The sequence below is a fragment of the Amblyomma maculatum genome, unplaced genomic scaffold (genome assembly GCF_055883805.1).
Source record: "Amblyomma maculatum isolate TAMU_Amacu unplaced genomic scaffold, ASM5588380v1 scaffold_15, whole genome shotgun sequence".
NCBI classification, from domain to species: Eukaryota; Metazoa; Arthropoda; class Arachnida; order Ixodida; family Ixodidae; genus Amblyomma; species Amblyomma maculatum.
Genome location: NW_028146740.1, coordinates 2,259,005 through 2,280,600, shown reverse-complemented (window position 1 = coordinate 2,280,600; position 21,596 = coordinate 2,259,005). Strand labels below are relative to the sequence as shown.

General features: G+C 45.5%; 1 protein-coding gene across 1 annotated transcript in view; it reads right to left on the bottom strand.

The window, feature by feature from the left end:
• LOC146171939 (transmembrane protein 117-like) overlaps nucleotides 1–21,596 on the bottom strand; it is a 438,815-nt gene that overhangs the window by 329,677 nt on the left and 87,542 nt on the right. The window contains exon 3 of the mRNA XM_084586209.1: nucleotides 10,491–10,553. Within this exon, the coding sequence (XP_084442335.1) occupies nucleotides 10,491–10,553 (63 nt within the window). The remainder of the gene's footprint in view (nucleotides 1–10,490; nucleotides 10,554–21,596) is intronic.

Here is a 21,596-nt window from a genome sequence, read left to right as displayed (position 1 = left end):
GATTGGGATGGAGCGCAGATTATGACTAACAGCTTACTGGTATCGCTCAAGAGGAAAGTATGCAACAGTTGCATTTTGCCTGTACTCACCTATGGGGCTGAAACGTGGAGGCTAACCAAGAGAGTTCTACTTAAGTTGAGGACAACCCAGAAGGCTATGGAACGAAAAATGGTAGGGGCAACATTAAGAGATAGAAAGCGTGCAGAGTGGGTCAGAAAAATAACTCAAGTTACCGACATTCTAGTGGAAATTAGGAAGAAGAAATGGACATGGGCAGGACATGTAGTGCGAAGAGAGGATAACCGATGGGTAACAAACTGGATTCCAAGGGAAGGAAAGCGTAGCAGGGGGCGGCAGAAAGTTAGGTGGGCGGATGAGATTAAGAAGTTCGCAGGGGTCAAGTGGATGCAGCTAGCACAGAACCGGGTTAATTGGAGAAATAAGGGAGTGGGTATAGTCAGGATGATGATGATGATGATGATGATGATGATGATGGGCATTGACAAAGACTGATACCTGCTTCAACCTCACTTTTTATCTACATGAGGAGAAATAAAATGTCAGACAGATGTGTATAAAACCTCGTTCTTTCCACTCACGATCAATGAGTGGAAAGACTGCCAGTTGGCATCACTGAGTGCTACATGGAAAATATATTTCGGGCTTTTTTTATCAGATGTGTGATGTGGCGCGCAGTTCTCTTGCGTGTGTTTTCTTCATCACTTTGTCAATGAGTGCTTTCATCACTTTATTCCTCGCGCAGTTCCCCCCTTTCGATGCATGTTTCTCATTCTGCATTAGCACTTGTGTCGTGTTATTTTCTTTATATTTATCTATTTTTATTGTACTTCTGGCCTTTCTAGCAACGTTATTTGTCATCTCCCCCCTCCCCTACAATAATGCCTTCGGGCAGTGCAGGACTCTGTAATAAATAAATAAATAAATAAATCACTGTTTCCTGTCATGGGGTAGAGTGTGCCTTTGACCATTTGCCTTTGAACTCTAGTCCCAGACCCGATGGAATTTCCACAAAACTGTTAAAACCAACCAAGTACATCCCTGGACCACTGCTGTGCAGGCTGTTCTAGTACTCCCTTCACACTAGCTAATTGCCTAAGGCTTGAAAAATTGCTCATGTCATCCCTGTCGTTAAGTCTGGAGACAAAAATTCAATTCACAATTACAGGCCTATCTCCCTTACTTGCGTTTCATGTAAACTTCTTGAGCACATTATAGCATCTCAAATTGTGCAGCACCTTGTAAATTCTAAGCTCGGCTTTTCTAATCAGCCCGGGTTTCAACATGGACGTTCCTGCGAATCACAGCTGTTTGAGTTAGTCACTAATCTTCATCATTCTGTTCATTCGACTGATCCCACTGATGCCATCTTAACGGATTTCGCTAAAGCCTTCGTCCCCGTTCTTTAAGCTTGCATTAAGCTTGTGGATTAAGCAGAAGCTTAATCCACAAGCTTAATGCAACGAATTTATCCTCTGAGATCACTGACTGGATCAAGGATTTCTTAACCGATCGTTTTCAATCAGTTATCATTACCAAAAACGTCTCCCCTCCCGTCTCAGTGAAATCGGGTGTACGTCAGGGTTCCGTCTTAAGACCGATTCTTTTCCTGATGTACATAAACGACCTGCATTATAACATTGCCTCAATTATTCTTTGTTTGGAGACGATAGTGTTAGTTCAGTTCAGTTCAGTCGTTCAGTCGTGTCTGACTCTTCGTGACTCTATGGACCATATCACGCCACTCTTTCCGGTCTCTCACTATCTTCCTAAGCTCACATAACTTCATCTGCAGCGCCTCAAGGATGCCATCTAACCATTGCGTTTGCTGCCTACCCCTTCTCCGGTGACCCTCAACCTTTCCCAGCATCAAATCTTTCTCCAGCGACTTCTCTCTTCTCCCCAGATGACCAAAGCCATCATCATCAGCCTGACTTTAACCACTGTAGGGCGAAGGCCTCTCCCAAATTTCTCCAATTAACCTGGTTCTATGCTAGCTGCATCGACTTGACCCCTGCGAACTTCTTAACCTCATTCACCCACTTAACTTTCTGCCGCCCCTGCTGCGCTTTCCTTCCCTTGGAATCCAGTTTGTTACCCTACGCGACCATCGGTTATCCTCTCTTCGCACTACATGTCCTGCCCATGCCCATTTCTTCTTCTTAATTTCCGCTAGAATGTCAGTAACTTGAGTTTTTTCTCTGGCCCACTCTGCACGCTTCCTATCTCTTAATGTTACCCCTACCATTTTTCGTTCCATAGCCCTCTGAGTTGTCCTCAACTTAAGTAGACCCCTCTTGGTTAGCCTCCACGTTTCAGCCCCATAGGTGAGTACAGGTAAGATGCAACTGTTGGTATAGCGATACTGGTAAGCTGCTAGTCATATCTGCGAGCGCTTGCCAAATGCGCTACACCCCTATCTTAATCTTCTTGATACTTCCATTTCATGGTCCGGATCTGTGGTTATTACCTGTCCTAAGTAGACATATTCGCCTACTACTTCCAGTGCTTCGCTACCTAATGTAAACTGCTGTTCCTTCCCGAGGCTGTTCAACATTACCTTAGTCTTCTGCATACTGATTTTCAAGCCTACCTTTCTACTTTCTACTAGGTCATCAATCATTATTTGCAGTTCAACCCCCGAGTTACTTAGCAAGGCAATGTCATCAGCAAATCGCAGACTACCTAATCCCTAACTGCTCCCTTTCCAAATCTCTGAATAATTCCTCTACGGAAGCTGTGAATAGTACTGGGGAGATCGCGTCTCTTTGCCTAACACCTTTCTTTATGGGAATTTTGTTACTTTCTTTATGCATAACTATGGTTGCTGTGCAGCCACTGTATATATCTTAAAGAACTTTCACGCAAGGCTCGTCAACCCCCTGATTTCGCAATTCCTGCATCACCGCCGAAGTTTCAACAGTCAAATGCTTTTTCGTATTCAATGAATTCTATGTACAAGGGCTGGTTATATTCCAAGCATTTTTCTATCACCTGGTAATGGTATGGATATGATCGATACTACAGTACCGTTTCCGAAAACCTGCTTGATCCTTTGCTTGATTGCAGTCTAAGGTTGTCCTGGTTCTATTAGCGATTACCTTAGTAAATACCTTATACGTAACAGACAGTAAGCTGATTGGTCTGTTTTATCAAGGTCCTTAGAGTCCCCTTTCTTATGAATGGGGATAATGTTTGCATTCTTCCATGGTTCCGATACCGTCGATGACACCAGGAACTGTGTATACAGGGTGGCCAGTGTTTTTAGCACGAGATTCCCCCCACTCCCCCCCCCCCCCCCCCCCCACCCCGCCCTTTAACAAATCTGTAGTTATCTGATCCTTTCTAGCTGATTTCCACCTTTTCATAGTTTCTAATGCTTTCTTGACCTCGTCCTTCGTCACTGGTGGAACGTCTGACTGTTTTTGCCTACCGCCACTCTCATTACGGTCCTGACTACTTTGGCTGCTGACTATTTCGTCCACATTCGTGATGACGTTGCCCTCCTTGTCCCTTACCGCATACATCTGGCTTTTGCCTATGCCCAATTTCTTCTTTACCGCTTTAAGGCTTCCCCCGTTCTTTACAGCATGCTCAATTTTCTCCATGTATGCTTCCTTATATCGGCCACCTTGCGCTTATTGATTAGCTTTGATAACTCCGCCAATTATATCTGGTCAGTTGGATTGGAAGCTTTCATACTCTGGCATTTCTTAATCAAATCTTTCGTCTCTTTAGAGAGCTTACCGGTATCCTCTCTAACTATCCTACCGCCTATTTCTACAGCGCACTCAGTAATGATATCTCTGAAATTATTGCTCATTGCTTCTAGGGTAATGTTGCCATCCTCGGTTAGAGCTGAATATCTATTCTGTAGCGACATCCTGAACTCTTCTGCCCTCCCCCTCACCGCTAATTCGTTGATTGGTTTCTTTCTTACTAACTGTTGCGTTACTTTCTCATATTTAGGCTTATTCGGAGCCTCATCATCCTGTGGTCACTGCATTGCACTTTCCCGATTAGTTCTACATCCTGCATAATGGCGGGATTTGAACACAGTATGAAGTCACTTTCAGTTTTATTCTCTTCGATAGGACTTTTCCATGTTCATTTCCGGTTCTTGCGTTTGTTGAAGAAGGTATTCGTGATTCTTAAGTTATTGGGCGCTGCAAACTCAACTAGTAACTCCCCCCTGCTATTCCTAGAACCAATGCCACAGTCACCTACTGCCTGGTCTCCTGCCTGCTTTTTCCCTACCTTGGCATTGAAGTCACCCATTAGTACAGTATACTGCGTCTTTACTTTTCGCATTGCCGATTTTACATCTTCGTAGAAACTTTCAACTGCCTTGTCATCATAACTACATGTGGGTGCATAGGCCTGTACAACCTTCAGTTTATAGCGCTTGTTAAGCCTAATTACGATGTCTGCCACCCGCTCATTAATACTATAGAATTCATCTATATTGCCCACTATATACTTATTGACAAGGAAACCTACTCCTAGTTCTCGCCTCTCCGGTAAACCTCGATAATACAGTACATGCCCATTCTTCAGTACAGTATATGCCTCATTCGGCCTCCTAACCTCACTAAGCCCTACGACATCCCATTTCATACGCTCTAGTTCCTCTAACAGCACTGCTAAACTAGCTTCACTAGCTAGGGTTCTAGCGGTAAACGTTGCCAGGGTCAGTTTCCAATGGCGGCCTGTCCAGCGGAGCCAGAAGTTCTTAGCAACCCTGCTGCGTCACAGGTCTGACCGCCGCCGTGGTCAGTTGTTCCGTAGCCGCTGGTGACTGAGGGCCGGGATATTATGGAACTAATCATAAGAGGTTGCGGCCAATTGCTGCACCAGGGTGACCAACGCCTGTTCTGGTGAAGGAGTGCGTTGCCGGAGGTTTTCACCGGCATCAGGTCGCACCCCAAATCTGGTTATGCAATTCCATCGACATGCGGATTTTTTTTGTTAATCCGATGGAGAATTGCGTGGCACCGGGATTTGAACCCCGGTTTTCTCGCATGCGAGGCGGATGTTCTACCGCTATGCCACCGCTGCAGTAGCTGAGCTTTAACTTTAGAATTTGACCCTCCAATGAGCAGTCACGGTTTATGGTTGCCAATATCGACTGATTTGATCTTCTGGCCGTCCAAGGAACTCTCAAGAGTCTCCGCCAGCACCACAATTCAAACGCGTCAATTCTTCGGCGGTCAGCCTTCTTCACAGTCCAGCTGTCGCATCCCTACATCACAACTGGAAAGACCATAGCACGAGTTATACGGATCTTAGTTGGCAATGTAATGTATCTGCTCTTTACTAGGCGGTCAAGGCTTGCCATGTCTCTCTTTCCCAGAAGCAGGCGTCTCCTAATTTCATGGCTGCAGTCTCCTTCCGGGGTAATCTTGGAGCCCAAGAAGAGAAAATCTGTCACAGCTTCCACTTCTTGTCCCTATATATCTCCTTGCAACATCGGACTTTCCGGTCGCTTCCCGACACATCCAGTCCTTTTGGCTTTAGCCCAGCCGCTTTATTCGTCCTGGAGCTACTAGGAATCGCCCTTTGTTCATCCCCAGTAACAAATGAGACGCCTTCCAACCTGGGGGGCTCATCTTCCGGCGCCATATCATTAATGCTATTGTGACTGGTCATAGGGTTTTCTTGGCAGGAAATACTGGAGTGGGTTGCCATTACCTTCTCCAGTAAATCACATTTTGTCGGAACTCTCTGCCACATTATCTTACAGGCTGACTTAAATGCGATTTCTGACTGGTGTAAAATGTGGCTAATGCAAGTAAATACTGACAAAGCTAAAGCTCGAACGCTTACTAAAAGGTGACACGTTTCCTTCATACCTATTTCATTAGAAACGATGCCATTGAACATTTTTCATCCATTAAATACCTAGGAATACATTTATCTTCTGACCTTACTTGGAATACATTGAGCATATTATTAACAAGGCCGCTAGAACATTAGGCTTCCTAAACGCACTCTGTATCAAGCTAATGAAAAAAAATGAAACTCCTAGCCCATACGACACTTGTCAGGTCTCAGCTCGAATATGCATCCATCATTTGACACCCCCATCAAGCTTACTTGGCAAACTCCATTGAATCACTACAGAGTAAAGCAGCCAGACTTATTGCCCATGATTATTTCCACCTAACTAGCATAAACAGTCTCAAACAACAATTTACATTAATGCCCCTTGAAACTAGGCGACGAACTGCCCGCCTATCTTTCATGCACAAACTATATCATGGTTCATCAGACTTTCGAAAAACATTTCTTTGTCCTGCCCCCCACATATCTGCTCGTGTGGATCATCCATTTAACACCAACCCCATACATGCGTGCAAAAATCGGTTTAAATATGGAACAGTTTGCCAGCAGATGCCGTTACCATACCTGGTTCATTCCTTAAGGCTTTAGAGGGAACTGAATATTAAACTGACGTAGTAGGTTTCGTAATAATACTTTGCGATGCTCAACATTTTTACTTGATGTCTAGTGCTGTATTTTGTATTGTTCATTTCAGTCTACTGCTCGGTATTATGCGTGCGCATACCTCGTTTCTTAAGAGTGTGTAAAATTGCTTAGGTCACGTAACTACTGTATAAAATTACAGTGACCTGAATGACTTTTTTTTTCCTCTCTGATCCTGAAGTGCGATTGTTACTTAGGTGCCTGTTACAACCAACTTTGTTCACGTGACTCCCCCCCCCCCCCCTCCATGTAATGCCTGAAAAGGCCTTTAGGGTATATAAATAAAAAAATAGTAAGTAAATTTTTTCCCATTCTGCTTCTGTCACATGTAAGAAGCATTTAGGGCATTGCAAGAACTGCTGATACAGAAGAACGTGTTGTCGGGCTAGTTGGTTCTGCATAGTAAATAAGAGAAATGCGCAACAACTTAGACAGGACACATGAAGAAACACATACAACAGTGCACGAGCGCAACTACCAACTGTTTAATGGGGTGAAGCAACAACAGCATGTATACAGAAAAGCAAAGCATACGTAAAGGCAGAGCAGGCACACACATTACAAACACCGCAATTTTACATAAACGAATCAAGATATGAAACTTCAGCATCATAGATCTGTAACGAAGCATCACTTACGCAGCGATGAGATAGTTTCTTGACGTGGAAGGCCTCTAAAACAAGCCGGGCTTTCACATTGGTACTCCTGCCTAGAATCTTTGTCATCTCAAATCTTGCCCTACACGTGCTAATGCGGGAAGAAATGTGCCTTACAAGGTCTGAATTTTTGTCATTATTGTCTACATTTCTTGCATGCTCCCGTAGCCGGCCATTAAAGCAACGGCCAGTTTGGCCTACATAGGAAGAGCTACAAGAAAGGGTCAAGCTGTATACCACTCCTGTGGCGCACTAAACATACGAGGTGCCATGCATTTTTTTACAACTCCTTTCACAAGTGCCAGAAATGCGGCAGCAAAGCTTTGATAGCTTGTTGGGGGCTGTAGACACCAAAGGTACATGGTGTCTACCGGCCACTTTCTTCAGGCTATGAGACACCTGGTGCACATAGGAGACCACAACCGGCTTTCAAGCCGAATAGTCAGGTCTTTTTTGGGCGCCTTTTTGTTTCTGCAGGAGGGTTTCAGGTTTCAGTTCTAAGAATTCATTGTCAGTATTTGTTACAACAAAAACGCACGAACCTGATCTTCCGCTTAGGACTATTGTGAGGAGGGATCCTGGCAGTACCAAGTCAGCCGATTCCTTCTTGCTAAGCTTAAATCGTCCGTTAAGCGTAAAACGATCCGTTCTTGGTAACAAAGTCAGCTGATGTTGCCGAGTTTCTGCATAATAGCGATCAGATAGGTTCTGCGTTCTCCGTGGATATTCAAGATTTGTTTTATTCTGTCCCACATGCTGACTTGTTGGCCTCTGTTAGAGATTGTATCAAAAGCTCGGGGGCGGTGGCATTCCAGAACATAGCCGGCATTTCTACAGATAATTTCTTAACGCTTTTAGAGTATTACCTGCATGTTACCTTTATCTTTCATAACAACGAGTTTTATCTGCAGCGCAAAGGCATTTGCATAGGTTCATGTGTTGCACCCATTTTATGCGGCATCTTTTTATCTTATATTGACCACTCATTGCAACTAATCCTAAGTGACGGCCCGGTTTTAAACGTTTTTAGATATGTTGACGATTTTTTAATCTTTTTAAAGTCTGGGACCTTTACATCCCTTGACCACGTTGTTTCAGATTTTAACTGAAACATCCTGATGAAGTCGTGAGCTCTGCTGTGTAGGGCAACCCAAGATAGACAGGTCACGGCTGAGTTCTGACAAAATGTGATTCATTGGAGAAGGTAATGGCAACCCACTGCAGTATTTCCTGCCAAGAAAACCCTATGGCCAGTCACAATTCTTGGGCTCCAAGATTGCCTCGGAAGGAGACTGCAGCCATGAAATTAGGAGACGCCTGCTTCTGGGAAAGAGAGCAATGGTTAGCCTTGACCGCCTAGTAAAGAGCAGAGACATTAGTCTGTCAACCAAGATCCGTATAACTCGTGCTATGGTCTTTCCAGTTGTGATGTATGGATGCGAGCGTTGGTCTGTGAAAAAGGCTGACCGCCGAAGAATTGACGCGTTTGAATTGTGGTGCTGGCGAAGACTCTTGAGAGTTCCTTGGACTGCCAGAAGATCAAATTAGTCGATATTGTCGACCATAAACCCTGACTGCTCATTGGAGGGTCAAATTTTAAAGTTAAAGCTCAGCTACTTTGGTCATTTGATGAGAAGAGAGGAGTCGCTGGAGAAAGATTTGATGTTGGGAAAGGTTGAGGGTCGCCGGAGAAGGGGTAGGCAGCGAACGCGATGGTTAGATGGCATTCTTGACGCACTGCAGATAAAGTTATGTGATGTTAGGAAGATAGTGAGAGACCGTAAAGCGTGGCGTGACATGGTCCATAGGGTCACGGAGAGCCGGACACGACTGAACGACTGAACTGAGATTTTAACTACTTTTAAACTATTGGGACGAGGGTTGGTTTTTACACATGAACTCCCAGATAATCATGAGTTGCGTTTTTTGGACCTCAAACTTACGTTCTGTGGCAACCACGTTCGCCATATGTCTTCCCCCCGTGCTAACAAGGAGCTACTGAGATACGACTCCTTACACTCCAAGGTTGTAAAAAGAGCCATTGCGTCTCTCTGTTTGGATTCGGCGCTTCACAAGTCGTGCCCTCATAGCATGCAGGAAAGTCTCGACTATCAGGTTTCCCGCCTCTTGGCGGTAGGCTTCCTGGTCCGGTCATATCTGCCGTCGCTGAAACCCTCCTGCAGAAACAAAAAGGCGCCCAAAAAAGACCTGACTACTCGGCTTCAAAGCCGGTAGTGGTCCCCTATGTGCACCAGGTGTCTCATAACCTGAAGAAAGTGGCCGGTAGACACCATGTACCTTTGGTGTTCTCAGCCCCCAACAAGCTATCAAAGCTTTGCTGCCGCATTTCTGGCGTTTGTGAAAGGGGCTGCAAAAAAAGGCATGGCACCTCCTATGTTAAGTGCGCCACAGGAGTGGTATACAGCTTTCCCATTTCTTGTGGCTCTTCCTATGTAGGCCAAACTGGCCGTTGCGTTATTGACCGGCTACGGGAGCATGCAAAAAATGTAGACAATAATGATAAAAATTCAAACCTTGTAAGGCACGTTTCTTCCTGTATTAGCTCGTGTAGGACAAGATTTGAGAGGACAAAGATTCTAGGCAGGAATACCAATGTGAAAGCCCGGCTTGTTTTAGAGGCCTTCGATGTCAGAAAACTATCTCATCGCTGCGTAAGTGATGCTTCGTTGCAGATCTATGATGCTGAAGTTTCATATCTTGATTCGCTTGTGTAAAATTTCGGTTTTTGTGATGTGTGTGCCTGCTCTACCTTTACGCGTGCTCTGCTTTTCTGTATATATGCTGTTGTTGCTTCACCCCATTAAACAGTTGGTAGTTGCGCTCGTGAACTGTTGTATGTGTTTCTTCCTGTGCCCTGTCTAAGTTGTTGCGCATTTCTCTATAAACTGCTGATACGTAGCTTTAATTCCTTACAGTGCTTGCCTGGTTTAACAGCTAGAAGGACACAGTAGTTTCTCTCATGCGACACATAACCCAAACACTTGTTGCACATCACAGTCGGCGATTGGCTGACGGAGAAGCGAGTCGATCAAAAAGTTTTTACCAGTCGTACGTGAACACCATATGTCATTATTCTGCCATTCTTGTTTCCCTACAGAGAAGGAAGTATGCAATGTCTAAAGTAGCCCACAAGTATTCTCCGTGGGACATTATCTGCTTCGGTTCTGCAGGAAATGGGGCTGCAACAGGATGCTGCTCGTTTGGCATTTTGCCAAGTGTTGTATGCGAGCCGCCTTATGCCGCCAGTTTGGTTGTAAGCTCTAAGAGGCTCTTTCATTCCTGATAGGTGCTAACAAAGGCACTACTCACCCGAGGTCATTCTCCCGGCAGGAGGCCAACAGTACCGTCCGCAGGGGCTGCTTGCTCCCTCCCCTGCACACGAAGCACCACTGTTTCACTTGTAAGTGAAAGGCAATCCCGTTTTTTATGAGAACTGCACATAACCTCTTCATCTTGTGTACGGTACTAACAACACATTATACGAGCACAAATATTTCAGCCTATCTACTATTAACAACCTTTTGCGGACAAACCATGCAGATACTGCTGCAGCAAATTCAATGCACAGATCTTTCTTTCTTGGGGCACTCACTGAATGCAATTCCTTCATCCAGCCACCGTTAGGACATGTTGTAATTATTGGGAGTCTTCCACATTAACAAGTAAGAGTAAGAAACTATAACCTGAAGTAGCTAGGATTGTATTTGACTAATAAGCGCAGTAGGTTACCACCAGGGACTCAGCGCAAATGTGTCAGTCGATTAAAATTTTCCATCCAGCATGTAAAAGGCCCCTTTAAAGTCATTACTTGCAATTATTTTGCTTATCTCCTCAGTTACAACATGAGACAAAGGCGTGCAGTAACAATAACCCATTTGAATGTGCGAAATAACTGTTCTAAATTCTTTTTTTTTTCGAGGACAATTTCACAATTACTGAATGGAATAAGCCTAATAGCGAGACCAGAATTCTTTACTGATGTTTGAAAAGTGTCTGCAAATGTTATAAATTTCAATCTGTTTATATGCTTGCATTTTTGTTGTTTTCCCTCCCTGCTAAAATCAGAACTGGGTTGAAGTATCTATAAATACATAAATAAATAAACTATCTGCAACATACAACTATTCCAATACTGTCCCAACTAAGACTTACAATTTTTCACTTTACAAACCTACACAGATAAGTGTCATTGACACAATCCATGGATGACAATTTGTTTTTGAATGCATTTACAACTTCTTAAGATAAAAATTCGTTCTCTGAACCTTGTGAAACTGCATGCAGCTAATGTATTTGTGTCGCATTAAAGGCCACTGAGCTTTAAGCACCTCATTTCTTTGGCAGAACAGAAAGCTTGTGAACTGTTCTGCATACTGCGACGCTTTTGTTAGAAATGTACATCTTTATTAATATTTTTCAATTGACATCTAAGATGCAATGGCAACAGTAGATATGTGGGCTATGCACTGCACCAGCTCGACCCTTCAGCTGATGACCAGCATGTTAACTGAAATGTCGACAGCACCTGTGTATTCTTTTGGGCCCAGGGAAGCAGCTCACACGCACCACTTTCAAAGCGAGCACATGGAGTGAGCATTCGGAGTGAGCATTTTCCAGCAAGCATTTCCATCGAAGGTAGAGTAAGACAAAAAGAAATTGAAGAAGCCCAAAAAAACGGAGAATGGCGAGCCCTGATTGGCTAGCAAACCTAAATTTGAGATTCACGCCTGTTTGACGTCTGTTTTCGCACCATGGGAGGGCTCGCTTTGTCAGAGTGTAGTCACCTTGCTTTCCTTATTTCTTCAAGCACACTCATGCTTTCCAAGAACGCTGGCTTCCAAGTTCGTGTTCCGAACCGGCTTAGACAGACGCGTGAAAGCGAGCAGCCAATGCACCACAGCCTCTCTCAGGATAAAGACAGCACTGGCCGTCAGCCAGGGGAATGAAAAGGACTGGCTAGACAACGCTTTTGGCAAGATCAGAGAGAAATCGTGTGTGGTGCGGTTGTGAGCAAAAGCACCCCAGGTAGCCAGAAAAACGTGGAAACTGCTGCTGAGCCGCTTAGATATACAGCGTGTTTTTCTGGAGCACTGGAGCTTGAGAAATAAAGTGGGGCAATTTTCAATCCGTGAGTCTATTTTTCTCTTTTCCTGTTTCTTTTTCAGAAAAGTAAGCTATCAGCATCATCATCATCAGCCTGACTATACCCACTGCAGGGCGAAGGCCTTTCCCATATTTCCCCAATTGACCCGGTTCTGTGCTAGCTGCATCCACTTGACCCCTGCGAACTTCTTAACCTCATCCGCTCACCAAACTTTCTGCCGCCCCCTGCTATGCTTGCCTTCCCTTCGAATCCGATTGGTTACACTTAGAGACCATCGGTTATCCTCTCTTCGAACTACATGCCCTGCATATGCCCACTTCTCCTTGATTTCTACTAGAACGTCGTTAATCCGAGTTATTTCTCTGCTCCACTCTGCACGCTTCCTATCTCCTAACTTTACACCAACTATTTTTCGTTCCACAGCCCTCTGCGTTGTCCTCAACTTACGAAGAACCTTCTTCATTAGCCTCGATGTTTCAGCCCCATAGGTGAGTACTTGTTCTTTAAAAAAAACAGTCAAACTTTGCTAAAACGTTTTAGCAGAGTTTTGCAACGCACTTCAATGCTTTTTTCCTTGACAAACGTGTGTGCAAAGTTTTCAGATATGTGGACGATTTCTTGATTATTTCAAATCTTTCACCGAATGGCTCTTTGTATGTGGTCGTAGACCAGGTCTTGACAGCGTTCAAAGCTTGCTCAAGTGTTGTTTCGTTTACGTATGAACTCTCCACTAACCAGTCGATTAGATTTTTACAACTTCAAGTAACCTTTCATGACGATGGCCATGTATGCTGGTGCTTCCTACCTAGAAGTAAAAAGGCCTTGTTATCGTACTCGTCAGCTCACTCAAAAGTTGTCAATATGGGCATAGCTATTAATTGTTTTCGGAGTGCACAGCAAGAGTTGCCACCACAGCATAAAGTCAAGTTTTGATGATCAGTTTGAACGCTTGGTGGGTGCCGGCTTTCCAAAACCGCTTTTGTAAGCGGTGGCAAAAGATTAAGACGATAAGAAAAAGTTTCAATGTATCCCACAAGATAAAAAAGTTGCTGCGTCAATGTCGTCCTTTGCTCGCGTGTTTGTATGACGAAGCATGACATAAGATTCCGCTGTGAAAACGGCCAAACAGGCCGGCGTATCAATGGAAGCACCACAACTCTCTGAGCCTTACTTACGGAGCAAACCTGCCTCGCCATTGCCGGGAATGTGGCTGCTACCCGCTCTTTTCCAATGTTCGTATTGTTGGTAGAGGCAAGGTGGAGTGCGAAATTCTTGAATCGTATCTCATCATTATGGATAATTGTATCAGCACAGCATCCATCTCCTTGATGCGAAGCGGCGCTAGACTACTGGCTTATCTCCAGAACTTGGGTGTGTTTGCTTTGGAGGATGAGCGGCGCATGCCCTGTTACCTTTCCTGGGATCTGTATTTAATAAAGCACAGTCCAGTCGATGTGTGTGCCTCGTCTTCCTCTTCGTCTTTTGACTTTTTATTTTCAAGAACATGTACCAACTGACCGAGCTTCAACTCTGCTGCAGGTGAGTACCTGCAAGATGAAACCGGTCAGCTGCTAGTTATAAAGTGTGAGTACCTTCTAAATGGGCTCTACCCCAATCTTATTCTCCTAATTATTTCCCTTTCGTGGTCTGGATCTGCACTTCAGCAGATCCAGACCAGATTAAGCTATCAGCTTAGTAAAACTATCCTTTCACCATTACCTGATAATATTCATACTGTACTCCATAAAGAAAGGTGTTAGGCAAGGAGACATGATCTCCCCAGTACTATTCACAGCTTCCTTAGAGGAAGTATTCAGAGACTTGCAATGGGAGCAGTTAGGGATAAGGGTAGATGGAGAATACCTCAGTAATCTGCGATTTGCTGATGACATTGCCTTGCTACGTAACTCGGGGAATGAACTGCAAATAATAATTGATGACTTAGACAGGAAAAGTAGAACGGTAGGCTTGAAAATCAATATGCAGAAGACTAAGGTAATGTTCAACAGCCTCGGGAAGGAACAGCAGTTCACGTTAGGTAGGGAAGTACTGGAAGTAGTAGGCGAATATGTCTGCTTAGGACAGGTAGTAACCGCAGATCCAGACCATGAAAAGGAAATACCAAGAAGAATAAGATTGGGATGGAGCGCATTTGGCAAGCACTCGCAGATTATGACCAGCAGCTAACCGGTATCCCTCAAGAGGAAAGTATACAACAGTTACATCTTACCTGTACTCACCTATGGGACTGAAACGTGGAGGCTAACCAAGAGAGTTCTACTTAAGTTGAGGACAACTCAGAGGGCTATAGAACGAAAAATGATAGGGGTAACATTAAGAGATAGGAAGCGTGCAGATCGGGTCAGAAAAATAACTCAAGTTACCGACATTCTAGTGGAAATTAAGAAGAAATGGGCATGGGTAGTAGACGAATATGTCTACTTAGGACAGGTAGTAACCGCAGATCCTGACCATGAAAAGGAAATAACAAGAAAAATAAGATTGGGATGGAGCGCATTTGGCAAGCACTCGCAGATTATGACTAGCAGCTTACCGGTATCGCTCGAGAAGAAAGTATACAACAGTTGCATCTTACCTGTACTAACCTATGGGGCTGAAACGTGGAGGCTAACCAAGAGAGTTCTACTTAAGTGTAGGACAACTCAGAGGGCTATGGAACGAAAAATGGTAGGGGTAACATTAAGGGATAGGAAGCGTGCAGAGTGGCTCAGAGAAATAACTCAAGTTACTGCACATTCTAGTGGAAATTAAGAAGAAATGGGTATGGGCAGGACATGTAGTCCGAAGAAGAGATAACTGATGGTCGCTTAAGGTAACAAACTGGTTTCCAAGGGAAGGAAACCGTAACAGGAGGCGGCAGAAAGTTAGGTGGGCGGATGAGGTTAAGACGTTCGCAGGGGTCAAGTGGATGCAGCTAGCACAGTACCGGGTTAATTGGAGAAATATGGGAGAGGCCTTCGCCTTGCAGTAGGTTTAGTCAGGCTGATGATGATGATGAGTGGGTTTTTGGAGAATAATTTTGTGTGGAACACAGCTGTGCGCTATGGCTGTCTATACGTTTTTACTAAAAACCAATATATAAAAAATTTACTTGATAAAGCAAATTCTTTATACAGTAGCAAATCTTTAAAATATAGCAAACCTCTGGGCATTCATCTCCAGGTAACAGTGCAAAACTAGGATGGGAGCACAAGATTAGAAGATGACACAACGAGCGCTGACTTTCATCAACGTTTATTTTGAAAAAACGGGCAACTTCTTATATTCTTACGCCACACATATCACATACAAGTGACTTGCACATCTCAGCACAGTCATAATCGAAATACACGTGCCGCATGAGCATCTCTTACCCACAGCGCGGTACACTCACTTCTGAGCACTCGCGGAAATGATTGCACATTTAACAGGTCAATTTCCTTGTGTGTTAACAGTAGGGGCGGTTTGCCATTTTTCCCGCAGTCTGGCCATCTGAGCAGCTTCAATTATTTCACGAACCAGCTGCTCATTATGTTTTGATTTGCAACATGCTTGGTCTCCTGGTAGAAAAGTGCATAGATACGTCTATCACTGTTCCAAAATGCCTGCGGTGTGTCGAGAGGTGGGAGCCTCTTGCGCTTCATTTCAAGTCTACCCATGTCCTCTGGGAGGGTAGCATGTACCTCCAAAAAAGCAGCGCCTGCACAGCACCAATCCTTAGTGACTCACCCAGAAAGAGAGCATGCATTGCGCTCACCGGCACAAATGTCCGCAAAGTGTTTAGGTACATCGATGACTACCTTGTGCTCTGTGATGGCATGAACACCCATGACGTAGCTCGGGCAGTAGTGGCGCACTTTAACCATGCTCTTCAGCTGCTCACAATCACCCACAAAGAGAGGTCTATGAGATTTCCAGATCTCCGACTTGATTTCCGTTTGGGGAGGGTCTGCTGGGCTTATGAGATAACAAGGCGCCACTCCCTTTCCACTCGGCCCATTCCAAGCTTGTGAAATGAGCCATTCCAAGCCTTCGTTTGTCAAATGCTATAAAGAAGTCATGTATTCGCACCATGGAGGCCAGTTTTCGTCGCCAGGTTGACCGCCTTACGGGGTACCCATCACATTTGATTGTTTCTGTTGTGGAATGAAGTGGATTATGAAGACGGCGCGAAAGGGACGAGGACAAGGAAGGAACACCAAAATAACAGGTGTTCCTTCCTTGTCCTCGTCCCTTTCGCGCCGTCTTCATAATCCACTTCAACCATGAACCAACTAGCCCAAAGCAAAGTACTTCCTGTTGTGGAATGATTGAATGAGAAACTAAGTATCGAGCGTGTCGGTGCCCAACTAGGCCACGAGAATAGGAAGACAGCAAGCAAGCTCAGGATTGTGGCCATACCATATGTGCACAACATTTCCCATTGCTTAAAAAAGATTGGGCGCAGAGCAGGCGTTAATGTTGTACTTGCTGCTCCTGAAAAACTGAGAACTCTCTGCCGACGTGTAAACGCAGATGGGTCGAAAAAGCAGACAAACCACCAGAGTTAACTTGTGCAGTGCGTAAATTCCATACCCTTGAAGGAATACGCAGGAAAGACTGGCACAAATGACAGGCTGAAAGAACACAAAAATGTCGAACAAGCAAGTAGGCATTTGGGGATCAGAGATTGTGCACCAAAAACTTGCTTCGTGCAAATCACAGTATGTAAAGTGCTAGCAAAACATAATGAGCAGCTGGTTCATGAAATAATTGAGGCTGCTGAGATAGCCACACAGCAGGAACAATGTGTAAACAAATTGAGCTGTTAAATGTGCAATCATGTCCGCGAGTGTACAGAAGTGTACCGCTGTTACGACCAAGCATCCGCATTTGCGCGCTCTATTGTTCGCCTGTGGGCATGGAAAAGTTTTGTGAATATGTGGTGATGGTCCATTGGCTCTAAGTGAGCCTGTTTCCAGGAATCCTGTTTTGTAAGCATGTTTTGCTTTGTGGACAACCTGCAAATGCCAAATTGGCCCTGTCAAGAGAACGTCTGGAAAAACACAAAGAAACGTCCCCCTGCGGGAAATAGCAGGAAGTGCTTTCTTTTGTTCACCCTTCCAGTCGAGAAGTGCTATCCTCCAGTGATGAATGCCTCCTATCCAAAGGAGACGACAGAGTGACATGTCCGCTGACGTGCAGGACAAGAGAAGAGCATGACTCCTACGGCCATTAAGTGATTTCCCGGGAATGCAGGAAAGATTTGCAATTGTCGAAAAGGGACCATGTTGGGAGCCCTATGCGGCGCCACGTGCACTCGGGTTTCTGAGAAGTAAAACCCCCAGAACCAGCCTGTGGTTTCTTTGCTGAAGAATAGAAATGTACCTCCTCTCCTCGCCGTTCCCAAGCTTTTCCCGCCAACAAGTGATCACGCCCAACGAATGAATGCCGGACCAGTCAGTGCTTCAGACCATCAGTGCAGTGATGTGTTCGATTGGATGCCGATACCTGAGGGGCGTGCCCTGGATTTGGTTGGTCAGCATCTTCAGAGAGGGGCTGGACATAGGGGGTTTTTAAGGACGCTGCAGAGCACGAAATGTCGCTCTGGGCCCTGGGTAAACGGCTCATCCAGTCGCTTCTCGCTATGAACTCTTAACGCTTGTCATTTTGCTGATGTACCCTTCTTCTTCATGTAAATATTCTTGTAAATACGTTTTCTCAAAGTGCCAGTAAACCTGCTTGTACATATTTCACCAACTTCGAAGATTCAATCCTACTTCAACCCCGAGTCTCTGCACGCTACCAAGTGAAGGCCGGGTCGACGTAGCCCCAGCGTCACGACAACTGGTGATCAGCGGTGGGATCTGAATCTACAAGCACAACGACTGGTGCCCAGCGTTGGGATCTGAATCTACAAGCCACAACATCTGGTGATTGGAGGTGGATCTGAAGCTACAAGCCACAACACCTTGTGATCGGAGGTGGCATCTCAAGCAACAAGCAGGAGCAACAATCGGCCAACAAGAGGGCAGCTCGGAACATCGATCGCATGTGTGGGTGAGTGCTTGGCTTTTCTTCTGATGTGGACCAGGTTCTAGAACAGGGTTAGATTTTAGAACTGGTAAAGAGAGTGTGGAAACGCCTTTAGGTTTGGTAGTTTGCACTGTTGTTTTGGAAGTAGCCGACACTCGGAGCGATCATGGACCTACAAAAGCTGCAGAAACCGGAACTGTTGCAATTGTGTGAGGAATTGGGAATTGATACAAGTGGTTTGGCACGAAAACCTTTGATTATAAAGGCAATCACAGATTTGGGAGCCGATGATGAGGAGCTCAGTGAAGCATGGAACCTCATCGGTCAAAAAAAGGAACAGCTCAGACAGCAGAAAGAGCGGGAAAAAGAGGAAAAGGAGCGGGAAAAAGAGCAGAAAGAGCGGGAAAAAGAGGAAAAGAGGCGTGAGCGTGAACTTGAGAGGGAAAAAGAGGAAAGGGAGCGCGAACGTGAGTGGGAAAAAGAGGAAAAGAAGCGTGAAAGAGAAGCAAAAAAGCTGGACCAAGAAATTGAGCTCCGGAAATTAGAACTAGAGTTGAGCAAGAGGTCGGGCAATTGTCCCCAGCTAGCGGTACCTCTTCTCAACAAGGAGGCAGATTTCAAGATGTCAAAGTACATGCAGCCATATGTGATATCAGGGGATATCGGTCTGTATCTGGCTAACTTTGAGCGAACCTGCGAAAAACTGTCCTTCCAGCGAGACACTTGGTCTCAGAGATTATTGACGGTTCTGCCCTGCGAGGCAGCGGAGGTTGTCGCGCGGCTAAGCAAGGAGGACGCGGACAACTACGAGAAGGTCAAAGCTTGCCTTCTGAGAAAGTATAGGCTTAGCGCCGAGGCGTTCAGACAACGTTTTCGGAAAGCTACTAAGTCCAGGGACGAGAGTTACCCTGAATTCCTGTACAATTTAAGAGTTAATTTGGGCGAGTGGCTAAAGAGCACAGATTCCTACAGTGATAGGGACGCTGTAGTCGAGCAAATTCTTTTGGAGCAGTTTTATAACTGCCTCCCAGAAAAAGAAAGAAATTGGTTACAGGACAGAGGCGAAATTAAGTCGGCAACTGAAGCTGCCGAACTTATTGAGGAGTATGCTTCGCGCCGACAATTCAGCAACACAGCAGTGGATAGGCCCCGCAATCCCAAGTTCAGTGTGAAAAACCGTCAGGAAAGGCACTTTGCTAGAGTTGGAAACGAAGAAATGAAGGTTTCTTCAGGCAAATTCCCTAGAAAGGACGGCAGTGAGAAAAGTGGGGAAGTGACCAACGTGCAGAACACAAAGAATAAGCTTGAGGCTAGGAAGCCGCTCACATGCTTTAGGTGTAATGAGCAGGGTCACATTGCCGTCAACTGCCGGAAAGAAAAGATTGCTTTCTCGTATGTCAGGGACTGCGATGAAAATATGCAGCTTTTAGAACCCTACCTGCATGACCTAGTAGTCAACGGGAAGCCTTGCAAGGTACTGCGCGATTCGGCCGCAACGATGGATGTTGTCCATCCGGCGTATGTATCGCCTTCCGACTATACAGGACAGTGTGCATGGATCCGACAGGTAGTTGAGGAACAGAGTGTGTGCTTGCCGATCGCGAACGTGGTCATCGAGGGCCCTTTCGGCGAATTAACAACCGAGGCTGCCGTTTCAGGAAAGCTTCCTAAGTGCTATCCGTATTTGTTCTCCAACAAATCGGACATGCTGCTGCGAAAGAGGGGCATCCTTTTCGGAGACAGAGTTGTGCAAGCCTTAACACGTTCAAAGGCGCGAGAACTAGCTACACTGCTCATTCCAGAAAAATCCACAGCGGAGGAAACGGCAGTTAAAACAATGGTAAATGCGGAAGATAGCAGGTCAGAAAACTTTGAGAGCGAGGCATCTCAGATAAGTCAACTTGAAAGTGAGCTTGATGAGACGCGGAATGAGGACGTTCTTGAGAGTAACCTCTTGCCGCCAGTGTCTAGTAATCTCACGAGACTTTTAAGTGGAACCCGAGAGGACTTAGCTATAGAGCAAGCCAATGATCCCAATATACAGGAGATAAGGGAGCGCCACCGCGCCACTAAGACAGCAAACAATATTTCTTTCGAGATGAGAAAGGGAGTGCTGTATCGCTTATTCAAGGATAAGCGCGGAGTAGAGCGGGACCAATTAGTCGTTCCCCAAAAGTACCGCGGAGACTTACTGCGACTTTCCCATGGCAGCTCGTGGTCATGTCACCTTGGAATAAAGAAAACAAAGCAGAGGCTGTTGCAAGAATACTATTGGCCTGGATGTTTTAAGGACACGGAAAATTTTGTACGGTCATGCGACACGTGCCAGCGGGTTGGAAAGGCGCAAGATAAGTGGAAAGCTCCGATGGTGTTAGTACCAATCATTACCGAGCCGTTTCACCGGTTAGTAATAGATATAGTTGGGCCACTTCCTGTGACCGAGTCAGGGTACCGTTATATCCTCACTATGTTATGCCCAGCCACAAAGTTTCCAGAGGCTGTTCCGCTGCGCGAGGTGACGTCCGAAAGTGTAGTGGATTCGCTGCTGTCAGTGTTTGCACGAGTTGGATTCCCTTCCGAGGTCCAAAGTGATCAGGGTAGCGTTTTCACGAGTGTCCTCACCACCTCATTTCTCGAGCGATGCGGCATTAAGGTAGTGCATAGCTCGATCCATCATCCGCAGAGCAACAGCGTAGAAAGATGGCACTCTGTTCTCAAACGAGTCCTGAGGGGACTGTGCTATGAAAACAAGCGCGAATGGGATACCTGCCTGCCTGCAGCGCTTTTCGCTTTGCGGTCAGTGCCGCACGAATCCACTGGATTTAGCCCAGCCGAGTTGGTGTACGGAAGGTCACTGCGCTCACCTTTGCGAATGGTGCGCGAAGCCTGGGAGGGGCGCGGAGAAGACCCAACAGTAGTAGAATTCATTCTGAACCTCTTGAATCGCTTACATAACACTAAGGAACTCGTTGAGGCCAGCATGAAGTCAGCCCAGGCTCGTTCCAAGGTGTACTATGATAAGTCAGCCCGTCAAAGGACGTTTTGTATCGGGGACCAGGTGATGTTGCTGAGAAGTTCAAGGCAGAATAAGCTCGAAGTACAGTGGGAAGGACCGGCTGAAGTCGTTGCAAAGCTTTCTAACACTAACTACGCAGTGAAAATTCCCGGTAGGCGTAAAGAAGTGCGCATTTATCATTGCAATCTTATGAAGCCTTATGTGCAGAGGGAAGCCGTGGTAAATCTAACGTTAAACCTTCCCGAGGAGATGGGGGACAACTTGATTTGCCTCAGCGGAA